The following is a 20,618-nucleotide window of genomic DNA, read 5'->3' as shown; positions in this document are numbered from 1 at the left end:
TCATTAGCCAAATCTTGATGAATGGATGAGAGATGGAGGAATAAGTTCAGGGTTTTTATTTCTTCTAATTAGATGCTTGGTCATTTATCTTTTCATGTTATTTTTTAAAAATAAAAGGTATTAAATAGATAAGCTTTTTTAAACTCAAATTATCATTTTCTACCCTAAAAATAGCAACTTGACCCTAGCCATTGGTGGGTTTAAAAGGGCTGGCTTATTGACGGCTCTAAAACATTAAGTGTTTTTGAGAGATTTGTGAAAGAATGAAAATGTCTTCTAACCCACCATTACACCCTCCATTTTTAGTATAGGAAAAAATGTTATATGGTTTGTTGTTTTTCATAAGTAAAAGTGAAAAAAATAAGTATTCATTAATTTTTTTTCAAAGTGTCTCTCATAAGATCAGAATTTTTGTTCACGAGACAAACTTAATTTTTTTTCATGTGGCAAAGATCCATTACAAGAATATTGTATTCCAATTTTTTAAAAAAATTTCAAATATAATTATTATGTCAAACCAATTTCTTTATACTCAAATTAGTTAAACCTTACTTACTTTAATGTGAATAAGGAAGGAGTATTTTGTAGAGCACTTCATCCATCCTAATCTATAAGATATTTTTATAGGATATTTGACGTTCCAAATTATAAAATATTTTAACAAAGTTAAAGTTTTATTAATGATTTTTTTAAAATATCACCCTTCCCCATTGCACTCTATCTCTATAATAACATTTTTTAAAACTTATATTAAAAAACATTTTAAAGCATATTCAACAAGCTTTATTAGTATATATAATTTTATCTAAAGAATAAAACTCATGTATGATAAATTAGGACTTACGAGTAATTAAGAATGGAGTTTATTAAAATAAAATAAAATACATAGACGTACCCTCTATTTTACCTTAATTACTTAAACCTCTTTTTTATTTTAAAAACCTATACAAATCTCTCATAGAATTAACAATCACAAAACACAAACCCCTCATACTTTAAAGATTTTACTTCCATCCATCCGAATCATTAGCTGACCGTTAAATTACTTTTGTCAGACCAAAATACCCCCTTTGCAAACATAAAATATTACCTAAAAATTATTTAAAACACAAAAAAATTAATTCATATTTTCACTTTTTTATTCATATCTTATTTTTAATCATGTAAAATTATTTATTAATTTTTTTAAAAAATAAATATATAAGTTGGCTAAGGTAATATTTCAAACACACAACTCAATGAAACAGCCATTTAATATAATAAGATAAATTATTTAATATGATTTATGTTTATTTTTCTGCGTTATCAATTTGAAACAATTATTTTAAATTATTTATTTAAATGCTGTCATAATTAACTATTTAAAGTTCATTAAACTTGGAGGGAGAGAGTATAGAATTCGATTATAAGAGCAAGTAGTAATTGTAAATTTTCCAACATACTTACAAGAAAAAATATATATTTTAAAATATTTAACGGTGCTAAAACATTAACAAATAAAAATTGGATTAAAGTGTTGTTTTAGAAACATGAGGGAGACCCCTGTGATTTTAGTAAAATAAGAGGGACGCAACAGTAATTCACTCTAAAAAAAAAAAAAAGTAGTTAAGAATCGAAGCTTCAACCGTATCGTGATTCATATTTAAGTCACATACGTGGATCCTCCACATCTTCTCCATTTTCAGGGCAAACCATACAAGCACGCATTCATTTTATATTAAAACCTTGACGGAGTTTCTTTAAATACCATAAATGCAAGCTCAATTATGCTAAACATTTACTCACTTAATGAATTTTAACGTGGAGTAGCATGTGTATGAATTTTATAGGAGAAACCGTTATTTTTAATGTTTTCTAACATAAACAATTCATATTTTTCAATTGGCATTTATTACAAACTTCATTAATTACTCTTTATAATTTTATCATTAATTGTCATAAGAAACAATTCATGAAGGTTTGATTAATATAATTAATAAAGGATATTGTAGTCTATTTTTTTTATCTTTAAATATAATTAAATTTTTTTAAACTGCATGAAACAATTTTTTTTTTCTATAAATAAAAATGAAGGGAGTAATGACTCTATGATGGAACAGAATTGATGGAGCCTCTCATCCTGCTACTGCTAGCATGGGCAACATTAATTGTTGAGCGTCACGAAGCTCTCTTTCTCTTCCCAGGCGTGCCTTCGAAGACGATAGTGCAGATCATCAACAATGTCACTGATCCGCCTCAGGACTTGACTCTTCACTGTAAATCTAAGGATGATGATCTTGGGGAACACACAATCAGCGTGGGAGGGAAATACGAGTTCATATTCAGACCAAATGTTTTAAAACCAGTGACGTTGTTTTTTTGCAATTTCAGGTGGCCATCTGACACATCGTTTCACTACTTTGATATATATATTCAAAAACGAGACGAAGATAGTTGCTTGGACAAGGATGTTACCTTGTGTTATTGGAAAATATGGAAAGGAGGTGCGTGTAAATATGATAAGGACTTGAAAACCTACACCAATTGTTACCCATGGAACCCTGCTCCTGCTATTGTTGCGTCGTCCGTCATCAATACATCCTTTATCTAATTTTCCCTTTCAACCTTGCTATGATGGAAATCACGTGTTTCTCCCGTTTAATCATAAGCTTTATCTTAAAAATATGAATGCTTTGTCTAGTTATAGAAATTTCTATATATCTTGAGATTTTAAGTTTATAATTTTAGAATACATATATAAACATCTTTTTTTAATATTTTTTCATTTTTTTCGTTTATATTTATAGAGATTGTGATCCTAATATTATTAGTTTATTACTCCTTTCATTTTAAATTATAAGATACTTTGTAAGAGTTTTGCCATCACAAAATATAAGACACTATGAAAAAATTAAGATTTTATCAAACATGCTTATTTCAATATTATTCTTTCTCTCTCTACTTAATACTAATTCGGTGTGAATTTAAGGTTATTAAATGAATGGTATTTTTGAAAGTTTATATTTTTATTTTAAAAAAAATAAGGTTGTTAAGTGTATTTAATGAGGGTTATTAGTATATAATATTTTTATCTAAAAGTGTTTTATAATTTGAAATAGAGCGAGTAATTTAGAATATGTTCATATTTGTTTTTATACTTGCTTATTAATTTAGAATATATTCATATTTCTTTTTATACTTGTTTTTTTTTTAACCCTTTCCTAATACGCTTATTAGGTAATAGGTACAGGTATGCGTAATTTGTAGCTTAGAAATATGGATTAAAATATAAAAAAAAAAAACGGTTCCATCAATTTTGACTAATTCCACCAATTTCCTAATCATCTTATTTTTCTCCCATGTTTGGGCTGTGCAATGGATCAGTTGCCTATTGAACTAGTTAAATCGACGGACCCGATCAAATTCTTAATTAGAACAATTGCAAGTGATGTTGTTTGTCTTTTTTTTTTTTTTTGGATTTCTAAAAGCAAATACAACTTTTCCTGTTTATAAAAAAACAAATACAAGGAGACTATATATAAAGGGAAATATTTTTAATGTCATAAATGCAAGTCCAATTAATTAGTAGATATTTACCCACCTTATTGAAATGCATGCGTGTGTACATATACATAATTAGATATGATCGAAAACGTCATGATGACTCACATCCCGAGTTTGATGTGCCGTATATATTACAGCATATATTTGTAGAAAAATCTGGTACCCCTCGTAAACCCAAATTAAATCAACATATATACGACTCTTTCACGAGAAATATAATATTATAAAACATATGGCTGCATTGGCGAAATTTCTCATCTTGCTACTATGGACGACAATGGTTGTTGAAGGCAACAGAGCTCTCTTTCCCTTCCCGGGCGTACCTTCGAAGACGATAGTACAGATCATAGATAATTTAACAGATCCACCTCAGAACTTGACGCTTCACTGCAAATCCAAGGACGATGATCTTGGAGAACACACAATCGGCGTGGGAAAGAACTACGAGTTCAAATTCAGATCCAACGTTTTAAAACCAGTAACGTTGTTTTTTTGCAGTTTCAGGTGGCCATCAGACGCTTCGTCTCACTCTTTTGACATATATGTTCAGAAACGAGACGAGAATAGTTGCGTGGAGCATAAAGGCGTTGCGTTGTGTTCCTGGAAAATATGGAAAGGAGGTGCGTGTAAGTATGATAGAGCCTTGAAGGCTCATACTATTTGCTATCGTTGGAACCACCCTCCCACTAATATTGTTGCATCGGCCATTGCCCATAGCCCAATACCACCATCTATCCTACTCTACGCTTGATAATAGCATGATATATCTCTATATCCATCTTCTTAACTTTTGCCTGAGTTATGGGATTGCCATTAAAATTTTAGAGGTAAAAAGTTATTTATTATTTTGACATGACTCTTTATTTATTAAATTAAACCAACTTTCCCTTCTATAAAATAGTACTCCCTTCATCCCAATCCCAAATTATAAAACATATATAAAGATAATTCAATACGTTAAAATACAAGACACTTTAATAAAAAAAGGTATTTGTTATTTATACTTATTCTAATATTACACTTCCCTTCTTGTTACATTTTCTCTCTCTATTCAATAGTTCATAAATAAGACTGTATTTAATGAAGGGTGTCTTTAAAAAGTTATACTTCCTCTGTCACAAATTATAAAATACTTTTAAAAAAAATTTAGCATTCTAAAATATAAGATACTTTGACAAAAATAAGGTTTTATTAATAATACTTTTTCAATATTATTTTTACCGTATATTCTTTTTCTTTAATATTCTCTTATTAATAGAGTATTAAATGAAGGTCATTTTTAAAAGTTTATATTTTTATCTTAAAAAGTAAGGTTGTAAAATGTGTTTAATAGAGTATTAAATGAAGGTCATTTTTAAAAATTTATATTTTATCTTAAAAAATAAGGTTGTAAAGTGTGTTTAATAAATTTTATTGATATGTGAGATTTTATTTAAAAATATTGTATAAATTGAAATGAAGGGAGTACTTATTTTTTAAAAAAATTGAAAGAGATAAGTTTCATCAGCATGCATAATTTTATTTAAAAATAATTAATTAAATATGGATGGAGGGAGTACGTTTTTAGAGACAGTACTTTCGAGAAGTTGCCCCTCATTGACTACTTGTATAATGACCACCATTAAGATACGAATAAGGTTAAGCTTAAGCCTTAATCACAAGAGCATTTTTTTCTAAGCCTATCAATCTGAAACATAATTATTAAGACAGAGTAACTTTTCTTAAATTAGAGGAAACGATTAAAATTAATTTATATTTAAATAAATAGTACGCAGGAGGAAGTATAACTTGCCAAGATGAATATTATTAATTAATGGCGTGGATGCGTGTGAATGAGAACTTCACAGCTCACAGCTCACAGCTCACACGGCAAGGCTAATTATGACTATAAACATGAACGCGGTGGCCGTGGCACTCATAAACTCAAAACTTGCATCAAACAGAAGAACATTCTGATTGAGTGGGAAAGAAAATTAACAGTAACACCAATAAATGAATTTACATCATTTTGTCAATTAGGTAATGGAGAGTTTTAAATTAACCATCGCAATTTCAATGAGGCGTTAGTTGTTCTTTTTCACATTTTGCCAATCATTTATTACTCTCCTTCTAATCCTATTTACTCTCTCTGTTTTTAAAAATAAGCATATTACTAGTTTAAATGTTTGAAGATAAAAAATTCAGATTAAAATATCCCTGTAATCAATAAAACAATAATTTAAATTTCAATTTAATAAGAGGCAATTGGAAAAAAATGTAACGATAGTTTTTAAAAAAAAATTTTCACAGTTTTGCTTATTAAAAATCGATGAAACACATGACCGTTTCTTTTATAATAAAAAAGGAAGAAGTATAATAAGTCATTTCAAACATATTTTATATTTAAAATTTACTAACTTTGTTCAAAATTTTTAATGAGTTTTAAATTTTATCCATATCAAATACATGATTTAAATAGGAGGTAAAAAGAGAAAATTATAATAAGAAAATTAACGGCATAACTTATAAATAAAAATAAACAAACCATTTTGTCACTGTCTTATAATAGTATCGAAAATAATATACTATGTATGTAAAAGTCTAATGATACACGTGTGAGAGAGAGAGAGAGAGAGAGATTAATTTTTTAAACGCTGTATGTATGTGTGTGTTCATATTGTACGTGCGCCACACAAAACCTACACAATATCCAAGCGCGCTTAGTATTTATTTTTGTTTGCCACTGTATAGTGCACGTCCATACATAATAATGCAAAATCATTGCAGGTTTTTAAGGCATTGACTCATAATCAAGTATTAATGCTAATAAAGACAGAATGAGCAGCTCATGAATATAATAAATTAATAAAGACAAGTAATGTTATTAATTATTACCGTGACAAAATATTGATTCGACTGGATCAGAATTAGCTCACATGCATGCATATAGTTCTATAAAAAGGAAGGTGTCCGGTGTGAACTTGCTCCAATATCGAAAAGACATGGCTCCATCCATGAAGCCTCTAATTCTGTTGCTAACCATAGTTGCTGCAATGTTCAAAGGCGGCGACACTGGCCTTTTTCCGTCCAAGACAACCGTGCAAATCGTCAACACCTTGGCTCACCATGAGGACGTGACTATTCATTGCAAAGACAAACATAACGATCTTGGAGAGCACGTTCTCAAATTCAGAGAAATGTTTGAGTTCAGATTCAAGCCAAATCCTTTTCTAAAGGTCACTCTTTATTTTTGCAGTTTTTGGTGGCCAATATTGTCTGAACCTCATTACTTTGACATATACATACAAGAACGAGACACTTGCACAGTGTGTAATTGGCACGTAAATTATTATGGTCCTTGCTTATTTGGTGTTTGTTATCCTTGGCATTATAAGTATCAGCCACCATTATCAGCAGATGCTCCTCTTCCTCTTGCTGGATCAAATGCCAATATTACTCAATCTCTTCCATGATGATTGCTGGAATCAAACTGTAATAAGCTTTATATATATATATATAGTGACGATGGTGATTCAATATTTGATATCCATGCATCTACTTTAATGCTTAAGCGTTGAGATTGACGCGGTATAAATCATCTAACCAGAATGTTTATCCATCATTTTAACATGATTAAATAATGTGGCTCCCATTTAACGGGTACTCCATCCTCCGAATTTACAAAAACAAAACTAAAAACTCAAAAGTCAAAACATTCATGTTTATTCTACTTTAATTTAGAGTATTCCTCGACCCGTCTGATTTATAAGAAAAAGATAATAATTTTTTTAGTTCTATCTATATAAAGGGTGTTATTGACTTCTTAACACAGTTTTTTATTTTTTGGTGTTTGGTAAAACATGTTGAAAATAAATTATAAATATAATCAAATGAAATATTTTGATTCTTGCCATAAAATACCTTCTATAAAAAAATGTATAGTCTTTATTATAAATCAGGGTATTAATTAATTTTTTTAAAAATTACCCTATTTAAAGTCATTAATCATAATAGAAAATGTAATGTAAATTTAAAAAGTTTTCATTTGAATATGGGTAAAATTGAAAACTTATTCACTTTTCAAGCAAGGTTAATGAGTACATCATCTCTTTGATTATGATAAAATGTTTAGAACAATCTTATAATAAGAAATGAATTTGAACGGGTTGACCTATGATTTCTCTCAACGCCATAAATGCTTACAAAGCAGCAGAGAATGAATATATTAATGACATGAAAGTGGTGCGAAATTGATTTGCAATGCCAGGCATGGGACATAAACTTGCATGGAAAAGAACAATTAATACATGGATTCATTGACCAAGCCTCAATATTTTTTGGTGGATCAAGTCTCAATTATTTTAATGTAAATGCTATTAAAGTCCTACAACAACCAAGTCTTATTAGTTTCACCGTAACAAGGCGGCTATTTCAGCAGGAAATTAAAGAATAAATAATTATATTTTATAATATTTCTTATCATTTCTTTGTTACGTCGGAATTCCTAACAAGGGATAGTTTTGGTGGGAGATGCATCCCCAAAGTTTTCAGGATAGATATGGCATAAACAAAATAATTCCAGTCAAATAACTAACTTCAGGATAGATATGGCATGAACAAAATAATTTCAGTCAAATAACTAACAATTGCTTTGCTATTTACAAAGTTATAAAATCGGCATTACAATATAAAACCTCAAACGTATGTGCAAACGAAATCATTTCACATTCAGCAAGTTTCACCGGAAAAAATTTCACATTCATTAGCTTTATGACACGTGGATGCCCATGACGAGAAGACATTGCAGCTTTTGTTAAGAACAGTCAAATATTATTAAAAAAGATTACGACGTAAAAAGGCCTACAAAATCATGAAACTGATATCCCAGGCCCATGCGCAAACATAGATACAAAAGCAAAAGACAAAACAAACCAAATACAAGAAAAAATCCACAAACCGAACTGAAACAACAACAGACTTTAATAACAGACAAAAACAAAAAACACAGATAAACTCCTTGCCTGCTAAACTGTTGAAACAGAGCGCCAAAGAGATCTGGAGAGAAATTGCTTCTAAACCTCCATACATTCGTACCCTCAAGAGAGACGAAGGATCATGAAGCAAGAGTAAATTTCCTTCAACTTGGGAACAAAGAGTCCTTCGTTGCCACAGTAACGAAGGAAGTTGGATGAGAGTGCTTCTAACTCCACTTTTTAACCAGTAAGGATTGTAGGTTGTAGTAGAGAACATAAACAAACATGCCCATTATCACTACCGAAGACCCAAAAAACACATTATTGAAGACTGAAGCCCGACGAAGCAACATATCTGAAGCTGACTCTCATCAAGACGAAGCTGTTCAGAGAACACAACATGAACATAACCATTGAAAGCTCAGCAAGCGAAGAGATGCATTGTGTTCTGTGAGACTGAACTTCAATGCTACCACACATCTCCTGTAGGATTTTGAAGTCCCTTGCATATTTTGATTATACAGAGAATGAAAGAAAGAAACAGGTGTCGCTTGAATGCTAAGCCGTCGTACCATAAAGACTTGCACAGAAAAAGTAGCAGCATGAAGACACGAACAGGAAAAACCAGCACTGCATGCATGTAGGACCTCCAAGTGGCTGCAAGTAAACTTGAAGGTCCAACAGGAGATCGTGCAAGTATATGAGGTTTTTTTGGATCTCGTAGAAATCAGTCTGTGTGTTGGAGTTAGTTGACAGGGAAACCAACGAGCGCTTACGTTTTCGTTGAAAACCAATGCCAAGGCAGTTAAACGATCTCCTTTAGAATGTGAATGACAGAAGTAGTGGAACTGGCTTCGTGAATGAGAACTTCCACCTGGCATTTAATTTGCTGAAAAAAGAGGAAGAAAGATATGATGGAAAGACCGCGTGCGAGTAGTTTTCACTCAGTTGAATTGAGATGATGACAAGAGGTGGATGCAATAGAAGATCGTCGGCAGCTAGGATCCTTTAGTTAAACAGGGTAACGAGAAAAGAAAAAAAATTAATTTTATTTATAAAACACCTATCAATTTTTAATGTTCTTCTTTATATTTTTACTTTTATTAAATATTAATTTTATTAAATATTTTAAATAAAAATACTAATAATAAAATTTAAGAATATTTATTAGTAATAAAAATTTATTAAATTTTAAGACAGTTAATAAGATTTAAAATTTTTTTTAATTTCAATAAAATATATTAAAAGTGATATTTATAAATAAGATCAAAAAGAATATTCATTTTTCGAATCATTTAAAATGTTGAAACTTGTAAGTAGTCCCACAGAGGATATTCTAGTTATTACATTATATTTACAAAGACAAAACCGAAAAACTTACAAACATTAATGTATTTACATCAAAGGAAAATTAATTTCATAATCACACAATGAATGATAACACTCCCTCGGGTTTTAAATGTAACAGCTAGTTGAGAGGTTTATTTTGTCCTAAACGTGAGACTTTAGTCTACATTATCTCCTAATTTTTTTCTCATCTTATTTATTGATAACATATTAAAAAGGGTTTCTATCAATAAAATTAGTTCTTAATATAAATGATTAAATTGGAGTGTTTTAGGAAAATCAAGACACATTTTTTCACAAATATCTAACTTAATTAATTTTGTTAATTTTGTAAATAGCTCATTCAGTTTGAATCGGAGGGAGTATTAATTAACCAAAGTCATTATAAAAGCAAATAAAACTTTTCTCTTTCTATATATTTTTACTTTTATCTTGTTTCAAATATAAATTTTACATTTATCAGCTAAAAACGTGGGGAATCTTTCAAACAAAAGGCGGGGGAATCAAATCATCCCCCTCCTTAGCTCTTCAAAATAGCTGCCTTTCATTTTACTTATTTTTCAAGAAATTAAATATTTTTATTTTACCTTTAAAAAATTAAAAATAATTGTCCTTTTGAGTTTTTTTAGTTTTTTTCCAATTTATTATTACTTTAAATTTTTGTGAATTGTTGATTGTTAATAAAAAACAATAAAAATGTCAAAGTCAAATACCACTGTATTAGCTTAATTTAAGCTATTTAACAGCTTTCCTCATTTGTGTGCATATATAATGTTAATTGCATATCTAAACACTAATACTAATAATGGCTTTCCCTTATATGTCCTAGCTAGTAATATAATTATTTCCAATTTTCTATAATTACATGCAGGCAAAAAAATTTTTAGAAACAATTAATATTTTTTATGTTCCCAAAGGTGAATACATAAAATTTATCTGGGGAGAACATGAATCTAAAAGCATAAATAGAAAGATCCAATTTGCACCAATTGTGAGGGCTGAGCATCAGTGCATATTAATTTCAAGGCATGCATTAATGGCATATCCAAATATTAATTCTAATAAACATAATTATTTCTTTTCATTAATGCAGTAATCAATATTACCATATGCAGTAAAAATATTGATCAGATGGGGATCAAAATTAACCCACTCACAGTCATATAAAAAGGGAGGTACGTGGTGAGAGCTCATTGCATATCACTTGAAGAAAATAAGACATGGCTCCGATATTATCTCTGAAGCCTCTGCTTTTGGTCACAGCCATAGTTGCTGCAATGTGCCAAGGTGGCGAGACAGGTCTTCTTCCTCCAAAAACAACAGTCCAAATCATCAATACCTTGCCTAAGCACGAGGACTTGACACTTCATTGCAAAGACAAGCATCATGATCTTGGGGAGCACACTCTGAAATTCGAAGAGTCGTTTGAATTCAGATTCAGGCCAAATCTTATGATGAATTCGACTCTTTATTTCTGTAGTTTTTGGTGGCAATCAGGAGAACCTCGTTACTTTGACATATACAAACAGGAACGAGACAAGTGCAAGGTGTGTACTTGGAAAGTAACTGAGTATGGTCCTTGCTTGTTCGGCGTTTGCTATCCCTGGAATAAGTCTCAACCGCGGTCAACGCTTGTTCCTGATAACCTTGACCGTGTTATTACATCAAATGCCAAAATTACCCGATCTTGTCCCTGATCATTAAAATCACATGCTTAGTATAATCACCTTTATATCTATGTTTGTCATCGATCAACTTTGTTTCAATTTTTAGGTGCCTTGAAACTAACGTGGCATGAAATATACTCCCTTGTTTCAAACATAAAGTGTGCTGGAACTGGAAATATATACAAGACATTTTGTGGATTTTTAAGGATAATTAATGTTTTTCCCTAAAATAAATTTTCATAAAAATATCAAACTATCTCACCTCTCTTCATTAATATGATCCATTTCCTTTTGCATATTTATTAAAAAGAGAACAAGTTGAAAAAAAATATTAACTATCAAAATGATTCTTTTGGCATGTTTGAATTAAGTAAAAATATCAGTTATGTAACTAAATTAGTTTTGTAGATAGTGAAAAAAAGGTCAGACTTACAAGATCATACAAAAAAGCTTACTTCTTTTCATTTCAATTTTTTTCATCTTTAATCTCTTAGCGAATATACGTTTTGGATTGAATACATTAACAAAAATTTCTAGCACGATTAATTGAATATCCAGGTATAAATGTGGGATTTATGAAATTTATTATTATTCCCTCCAATCCTATTTATGATTCATTTTTTCCATGTTTTACTGTAACTAAAAAAAATGAGTTAAAATTGATTTTCTTTAAAAATTAACAAATTTTTCATTTTATGATCTATTAAATATATATATATATATATATTTTAATGATGTATTTTTACGATCACTATCATTGTTTAATGGGATAAAAGTTATGAAATTTCTGATGAAAATGAAGTCAAATACATGCCATATAAATCAGATAAAAAATGATTCTCTCTTTATCTTATATAATAAAACGAGTGGAAGTATTTGTATAGAAAATACCAATCAATATTCAGGAAAGATAATTTACTCAACTGTGGCAAGATTATAAATTTGTGCTACTTTCATTTTAATTTATAAGACATTTTCAAATAAGATCATGCATACCAATAAAGTTTATTAAATATATTTTACAACTTTTATTTTTCAAAATAAAAATATACTTCCTCCATTAAAAAATATAAGGCATTTTTAATATTTTGAGGTAATAATTATTTTTTTAAAAAAGTGTCTCTATTGATGAATGACTTTATATTTGTTGTAGGGTATTTGATAGAGATAAATATAAAAAATAGGGTTAGTTTCAAAATAAATAACTACTTTATTGAGAGATGAGATTTAATTAAAAATGCTTTACATTTTGAATGAAGGGAGTAAAATTTTAAAAATATCATTAATTTAATATTCTATTTATATAAGAATATTAAACAGATAATACAGAAAAATGATAATGTTGAAGAAATATTTTTTTAATGAATTTAAAATGTTAATTTTTGTTAAGAAATGTCTTAGGAGTATAAGTTTTGACGGAAAAGGTAACGACTAAGAAGTAAGATTTTTTTTTTTGGGGGGGGGGGGGGGCGTAGCAGGCGAAATTTTATCCGGGAAAGAATAGAGAGAACAAAAATCTAAAATCATAAATAGATAGCAGATCCAATTTGCAAAAATCTTGAGGTCCGAAAATCGTTGCAAAACTTAAGGCATTAATGGCATATTAATAGTTTAATACTAATAAATACTATAAGGATTTATTTTCGTTAATGCAACGATCATCATTACCAGATAAAATTAACTCATTCTCAGTGATCATAAAAAAGAGAGGCGTATGGCAAGGACTTGTTGCATCTCACTTGAAGGAAACAAGACACGGCTCCATTAATGAAGTCTCTACTATTACTGTTAACAATGGCTGCCGCAACGCAGAAATGTGGCGAGTCGTTTTCAATCATTCCGTCAAAAACGACGGTGATAGTCCAGAATCTGATAAGTGGCCAAGAGGATCTGTCGTTTCATTGCAGATCCAAGGACGACGATCTCGGAGAGCAGAATCAAATACGGACAAACGTGGGAGTTCAGATTCAGGCCAAACCCGATCTGGGAATCAACGCTGTACCACTGCCATTCTGGTGGCCCTTGTAACACCCTCAAATTTACAAACCGATTTTTCGCAAGTTATTAATTCAAGAAATCATTTTTTTTTTGAACCCTTATCATACCCTTATCATGGTAGAAAAATTTCTACCATGATACATCCAAGACAATATACCACAGGTCTTAAAATATCTCAAAAAGCAATTAGAACCATGAGGGACAGACATGATCCTCATAGCATGTTATTTAAATTAGGTCATGAATCAAAAGGGACAGACATAATCCTCTTGGACATATAAATGCATTTAATAAAAAGGATTAGAGTTTACATGCTCCATAGACAAGATATGTCCTAAGTTGGCACAAGATACATTGTATAATCCAAAATAAGAGGCAACGTAAAAGATGGTGTCTCATACACCATAATTACACCTCTGGTGCTTTCTCGGCCGGATTCGCTCCTGTAAAAATATTAACCACGGGGAATGAGACTTAAAAGTCTCAGTAACCAAAAATTAATATGTAATGATGCATGCGGATGTAACTAATCATGCGATTGCTAAGTGGGCACACAAAACATTTAACCGAACAATATTTTCAAACAAACCGAACAAGTATTTAATTGCATGACTGCACCTTATATCCTCCTTTCACCATGCTCGGACGCCAAATCACCCGGCCAAAGGTGAGTTGGACCAAGCGACACGCCACTCATTGGGTCCAATGAGGGCTTACCACGTGGTAATAATTAACCGAACAGAAATTCCCATTAACACCATACATTAAAATACCCTGACAAGTCATGCATCATTCAAATATCCAAACAGGAATATATCCGAACAATAATATCTCATCATGATAAAACAAAAATAAATTTTTAACCCACTTGGCAATAATTTCAAACAAGTATATACAGTATTTATTTTCAATAATTCATAATTTTTCCAAACAACAAAACAACACATAACCATTCACAAACACACTCATCACAACACATTAATAATGGTTACCTTGTGTCTTGAATAACAAGTTCCCCTTCACAACTCCTTTTTCACCACTATCTTTGTCAATATAATCTACATAATTATTTCACAATACTATATATTAATTTTACATTAAAATAAATAACTCTAATTTAAAGAGTTAGAAAGTCTTAAATCTATAGTCCATATTAACACTAATTTAAGATTTATGCCTTATTTAACTTCCAAATTCTTTTCTAAAATTCTCGTACCCTAATGAACTATTTTTTTTTATCCTCAATTCACTTCTAGTATCGCAATTTCATCCTTCTACATTCTAAAAATTCATCTAAAAATAAATTAAAAATTTTAAAATTATCCTGAAGCCTCAAATCACCTTTCTATAACCTCAAAAATACCTATTCATACTTAAATAAATATTTAATAATCATAGATTTATCCCTACATCTCAGATTCCACATAAATTCAACCATATAGATCTAGATTTTAACTCAAAAATTCTTAAACATGAGTTTCAACCTTAAGAAAATATTCTATAATATTTACTATATCCCTAAGAATTTTAACCTATATTTTTAATCCATCATATCATCAGATTAACTATCCTATAGAAAAATCCTAATCAAAATATTTACTCTATCCTACAAAATAATCATATCACTAGAAAGCTAATATTATTTAGAAAATAACTATAAAATTAATTTTGTAATTAAATAAATTTTTAAATGCTAATCTAAACAGGAAAGTTAGAACATACCTGAAGAAAAAAGAAAATAATCCCCCCTTGCGAGAAAACGCCGAGCAACGTGAGAGGAAGAGAGAAAAATAATATAAAAATGGGATTGTGAGTCCCAAAATTATATTAAAAAAAACTATAGGTTTGAATTTAATTATTCAAACCTTTGGGCCCAAAGTTGCAATTTTCTCTAAATTGCATCTTAGCCTCTCATGCTTCCTAATGCACACACCCCCTCCTTTTTATACATGAAGGCACCTCTTCTCTTCCCTCATCTAACCAATGTGGGACTTAGAAACAACAACCTTCCACCCCCCCTTTTTTTTGTTCCTTCTACCTTCTCTTTTTTTTTTTTAACACACACATAAAAAAATTATTTATGTATTATATCTTAACTAAATATTGCTTATGTGATTTTAAATTTAAATTTTTAAATTCATAATTAAATACCTAATCATAATATTATTTCTAAATAACCTCAAATAATATAAATTCCTATTATTATCATTTTTTTTCTCAAAACCTAAATTCCACAATTTCTTTATTATATAAAAATCAGGATGTTACAATTCTCCCCTCCTTTTAGAAATTTTGTCCTCAAAATTTAATAGATAAGCTTAGAAACTATGTACCTAAGCAAATAAATGTGGATAATCTCGCCTCATACTCTTCTCGGTCTCCCAAGTAGCATCACCTAGGGCTCCACCCTTCCAAATCACCTTCACGAGTCGGATGGTCTTATTGCGTAGTTGTTTGTCCTTAAAGTCCTCAATTCGCTCCGGTTCGGATCTAAAGGTCAAATTCTCCCTCAATTCTACTTCTTCAGGTTCAATAACATGGGAGGGATCCGGGTTGTACTTCTTCAACTGTGATACGTGGAACACATTATGGATACCTGCAATCTGTGGAGGTAATGCAACTCTATATGCAGTAGATCCAATTCGCTCCAAGATCTCATACGGGCCCATAAATCTAGGTGTCAATTTCTTTGCCTTAATGGATCTACCAATGCCTGTCACTGGAGAAACCTTCAAAAATACATGATCTCCTACTTCAAACTCTAACGGCCGTCTCCTCTTATCAGCATAGCTCTTCTGTCGGCTCTGAGCGGTTAGCAATTTTTGCTTAATCATTGCAATCTTCTGGGTGGTTTGCTCTACAATTTCTGGACCAATGATACTCCTCTCACTTAATTCTGTCCAACATAAAGGCGATCTACACTTCCTTCCATACAAGGCCTCATAAGGCGCCATCCCAATACTAGAATGATAGCTGTTATTATAAGCAAATTCAGCTAATGGCAAATGATTATCCCAACTACCTGGTAGTTCAATGGCACAAGCTCTCAACATGTCCTCCAAAGTCTGGATCGTCCTCTCTGTTTGTCCATCTGTTTGGGGGTGGTATGCGGTGCTAAAACTCAGTCTGGTACCCATAGCCTTCTGTAGCGCACCCCAAAAGTTTGAAGTGAACCTTGGGTCACGATCTGACACAATTCTAGAGGGTATACCATGAAGTCTAACTATCTCCTTAATGTATATCTCAGCAAATTTCTCTAATGTAGAGGTAAACTTGATCGCCAAAAAGTGAGCTGATTTGGTGAGTCGGTCTACTATCACCCAAATAGCATCCTTACTCGAGGGTGTTCTTGGCAGTCCAGTGATGAAATCCATAGAAATATCATCCCATTTCCACTTTGGAATATCTAACGGTTGCAGTGTTCCAGCTGGCTTCTGATGTTCTATCTTTATCTTCTGACACGTTAAACATCTAGAAACAAATTCAGTTACATCTTTCTTCATTCCTGGCCACCACCAACCTCGCTTCAAATCATGGTACATTTTAGTTATACCGGGATGAATTGTATATTTGCTCCTATGAGCTTCTTCTAAAAGGATATTCCTCAATCTTGGATCATTAGGTACACAAACTCTACCTTTATACTTCATCACTGTGTCCTCAAAGATGGTAAAATTTGGGGCCTTACCTACCACTATCTCCTTCCTTATATTCCTTAAGTAGTCATCACTTTGCTGTGAGACTCTGAGATCTTCCCAGAATTTGCTCTCAAAGTCTGCTACCTGGAGTGCGGCCATTTGATGTTCAATCACATCTACTGGAACATCATGAAAACTGTTCCATAAATGATATTCATGAACCATCAAATGTGCAGCATGAATAGTCTTTCTACTTAAGGCATCAGCTACCACGTTAGCCTTACCCGGATGGTAATGTAATTCAAAGTCATAATCCTTTAGAAATTCCATCCATCGTCGCTGCCTCATATTAAGCTCTTTTTGATCAAATAAATACTTCAGGCTCTTATGGTCACTGAAGATTTGAAACTTAGATCCATACAAGTAGTGTCTCCATATCTTAGAGCAAACACAACTGCAGCTAACTCCAAATCATGAGTAGGGTAATTTTCCTCGTGTGGTCTCAACTGTCTGGAGGAATAGGCAACCACTCGGTCATTTTGCATCAAAACACATCCTAAACCCTTTAAAGAAGCATCAGTGTACAGAGTGTACGGCACCACAGGGTCAGGAATAGTCAATACTGGAGTAGTGGTTAACCTCTTTTTCAATTCTTGGAAAGCAGCTTCACATTTGTCAGTCCAAATAAATGGGGCATCCTTCTTAGTTAGCTTAGTTAAGGGCATCGCAATTTGCGAAAATCCCTTAATAAAGCGACGATAATAACCTGCTAGACCTAAAAGCTTCGTATCTCTGTAACAGATTTTGGCTGTTCCCACTTCATCACTGCATCAATCTTACTAGGATCCACCGCAACTCCATCTCTGGACACAACATGGCCCAAAAACTTTACTTCTTGGAGCCAAAATTCACACTTGCTTAATTTGGCATAAAGCTTATGTTCCCTCAAAACTTGCAAGACGATTCTTAAATGTTCACCATGAGCCTCCTCATCCTTTGAATAAATAAGAATGTCATCAATAAACACTACTACAAACTTATCTAAATAGGGTCGAAAGATCCTATTCATGTAATCCATGAATACCGCAGGAGCATTCGTAAGTCCAAACGGCATCACCATGAATTCATAATGCCCATATCTCGTCCGAAATGCTGTCTTAGGTATATCCTCTGCTCTCACTCTCAATTGGTGGTACCCTGACCTTAAGTCAATCTTTGAGAAAACTGCGGATCCCACAAGCTGATCCAGCAAATCATCGATTCTCGGAAGTGGATATTTGTTCTTGATGGTTACTTTGTTCAATTGTCTATAATCAATGCACAATCGGAGGCTTCCGTCCTTCTTCTTTACAAAAAGGACTGGAGATCCCCAAGGTGTGAAACACTCGGTCTGATGAAACCCTTCTCAAGTAGCTCTTCAATTTGCTTTTTCAGTTCCGCTAACTCTGAAGGGGACATCCGATAAGGAGCCTTAGAAATTGGCCCTGTACCGGGTACCAATTCAATTGAGAACTCTACCTCGCGCTTGGGGGTAAACCGGAGACTTCGTCTGGAAATACATCCGCAAATTCTTTGACAATTGGGATATTCTTCACGCCTTCATCAATCTCAGCTTGGATAGAGAAGAAAACCATGTAGGCCTGGCAACCCTTCTTCATACATCTATCAACTTGCGCGCCGACAAGAAAACATGATCTTGAGTCTCGACTGGGGTCACCGACAAAGAAGATAAAGACACACTCCTCTCTCTACAATCTAGGATAGCACCATTTGCAGCCATCCAATCATTCCCACAATTACATCCATACCTCTCAGTGGTAGGATAATTAAGTCCATAGTTGTTTCCTATTTTTAAACTCGACTACTAGGTTAAGGCATGCCTTAGCAGTCCTCACAGATTCTCCCGCAGGAGTAGACACATTCATATCAAAAGGTAAAATACACACAGGCAAATCAAGGTTCTTTACACAAGTTTCAGAAATAAAAGAGTGTGTAGCACCCGAATCAAATAGTGCAACAATATCATGATGAAGGATTTTGATGTTACCTCTAATGGCATCTGGGGAGTTCATGGTGTCCTGAGTAAGAGCAAACACACGGCCAGAGACAGTAGGATGTTGGGAAGGGTTCTTCATATTTGAGCCCTGGTTGTCCCCACAAAACTTTGCAATGTGACCGGGTTTCCCACAAATGTAACAGACCCAGCACTGTCCGAAATGACGACGCCCGCATTTAGTGCACTGTTGAGAGCTCGCTGTACTCGGGGCAGGGGTAGATACTGTTGGGCTCCTCTGTGACCCGTAATAACTACTATGATAGCTCCTCTGTCCTTGGCCCCTTTGAAATGGACCCTTCTGCCTTCCTTGGTTCCATGAGCTACTCGAACCCTGATGGTTTTTCTTCATAATGCCTCCGGTGGGTCGAGGGTAGGTTGGGGGTCTACTATATGAATAAACCCTCTTCTCTCTCTCAACCTCCTTCTTACTGCGAGCTACTACTTGTAGTTTTATGCACATTTCATCATAATCTCGGATATCTAGATGAGCCAATTGTTCCCTCAATTCTGGTCTAGCCTTCTCCAATAAGCGCTTAGCCTTCCATTCGGAATCATCCCTATACTGCAGGTACGTGGAGTATCTAGATAACTCCTGAAACTTAGCAATGAATGTGTCCTCATCGAGGTTCCCTTGCTTAAAGGCATGGAATTCCGCTTCCTTCTCAGACCTTAACTCTGATGGAAAGTAATGCCTAAATAATTTTTCCTTGAATTCCTCCCAGGTGAGTGTAGAATCATCCCTGGGCCCTGCTGTCTCCCACCAATCTCTTGCTCCTTTCACTAGGAGCACTAATGCTACTTGTACTTTTTGATTGCTGGTGCATGTGACTACTCGAAAGATGGATTCGAGTCTTTCACCCATTCCTCTACCACGGATGGTTTAAGGTTACCATCAAACGTAGGAGGGTTAAACTTCCTAACATTTTCCCACACATCAGTAATGGTCGGTGGGGCTCTCTGTTCCTCCTGCCTAATTTCTTTCCTTCTAGACTCATGATCTCTCAGAGTGGCAGGAGGATGGAGGAACTGCCTTCCCCCACATGACTCTCAACATGAGCCCTATCTCCATTTTCAGTTACCTTTTGCCTCTTTAGCTCCGTCAACTCTTGTTCGTATCCTTGAACCTTGTCTGTTAATGTTTTTACAAGCTTCTTAATTCCGCCAAGTCAGGCTCCTCATTTGGCAGTGGCGGCGGGTGGCAGGTGCTCATGTTGGAATCCTGAGTTACCACGAGTAACAGGCATTTTCTCTCCCCTCCTAAAGGATACAAGATATAATAATAAAATTAGCCTAGCTATATCATGGCCATACAATGAGAAGCACCATAACAATGTATATTGCCAACCGACTCTATGCTCTGATACCAATATGGAACACCCTCAAAATAACAAACCGATTTTTCGCAAGTATTAATTCA

The 20,618-nt window shown here is 32.9% G+C and overlaps 3 protein-coding genes and 1 long non-coding RNA gene across 4 annotated transcripts; 3 read left to right on the top strand and 1 right to left on the bottom strand.

The window, feature by feature from the left end:
* Positions 1 to 2,104: 2,104 nt before the first annotated feature.
* LOC129297220 (S-protein homolog 5-like) lies at positions 2,105 to 2,590 on the top strand. The gene has a single exon (XM_054935586.1). It carries the CDS (start codon positions 2,105 to 2,107, stop codon positions 2,588 to 2,590), a length of 486 nt encoding a protein of 161 aa, XP_054791561.1.
* Positions 2,591 to 3,716: 1,126 nt separating this feature from the next.
* Positions 3,717 to 6,995, top strand: LOC129297219 (uncharacterized). Its single transcript, XM_054935585.1, has 2 exons — positions 3,717 to 4,163; positions 6,586 to 6,995. Exons 1-2 carry the CDS (start codon positions 3,776 to 3,778, stop codon positions 6,993 to 6,995), a joined length of 798 nt encoding a protein of 265 aa, XP_054791560.1. The 5' UTR covers positions 3,717 to 3,775.
* Positions 6,996 to 11,062: 4,067 nt separating this feature from the next.
* Positions 11,063 to 11,539, top strand: LOC129297218 (S-protein homolog 5-like). Its single transcript, XM_054935584.1, has one exon. It carries the CDS (start codon positions 11,063 to 11,065, stop codon positions 11,537 to 11,539), a length of 477 nt encoding a protein of 158 aa, XP_054791559.1.
* A 2,283-nt stretch (positions 11,540 to 13,822) lies between these two features.
* LOC129297215 (uncharacterized) lies at positions 13,823 to 15,495 on the bottom strand. Its single transcript, XR_008590146.1, has 3 exons — positions 15,230 to 15,495; positions 14,500 to 14,565; positions 13,823 to 13,950 (listed from the first exon to the last, which is right to left on the bottom strand). It is a non-coding gene; the product is annotated as an uncharacterized LOC129297215 (long non-coding RNA).
* Positions 15,496 to 20,618: the final 5,123 nt, after the last annotated feature.

This window comes from Prosopis cineraria, unplaced genomic scaffold, assembly GCF_029017545.1.
Source record: "Prosopis cineraria cultivar Desert tree isolate PC_DT_omini unplaced genomic scaffold, ASM2901754v1 PC469, whole genome shotgun sequence".
In the NCBI taxonomy this organism is placed as follows: Eukaryota; Viridiplantae; Streptophyta; class Magnoliopsida; order Fabales; family Fabaceae; genus Prosopis; species Prosopis cineraria.
Note: the sequence above shows the minus strand (reverse complement) of the source record. Positions and strands in the feature narration are given on the sequence as shown.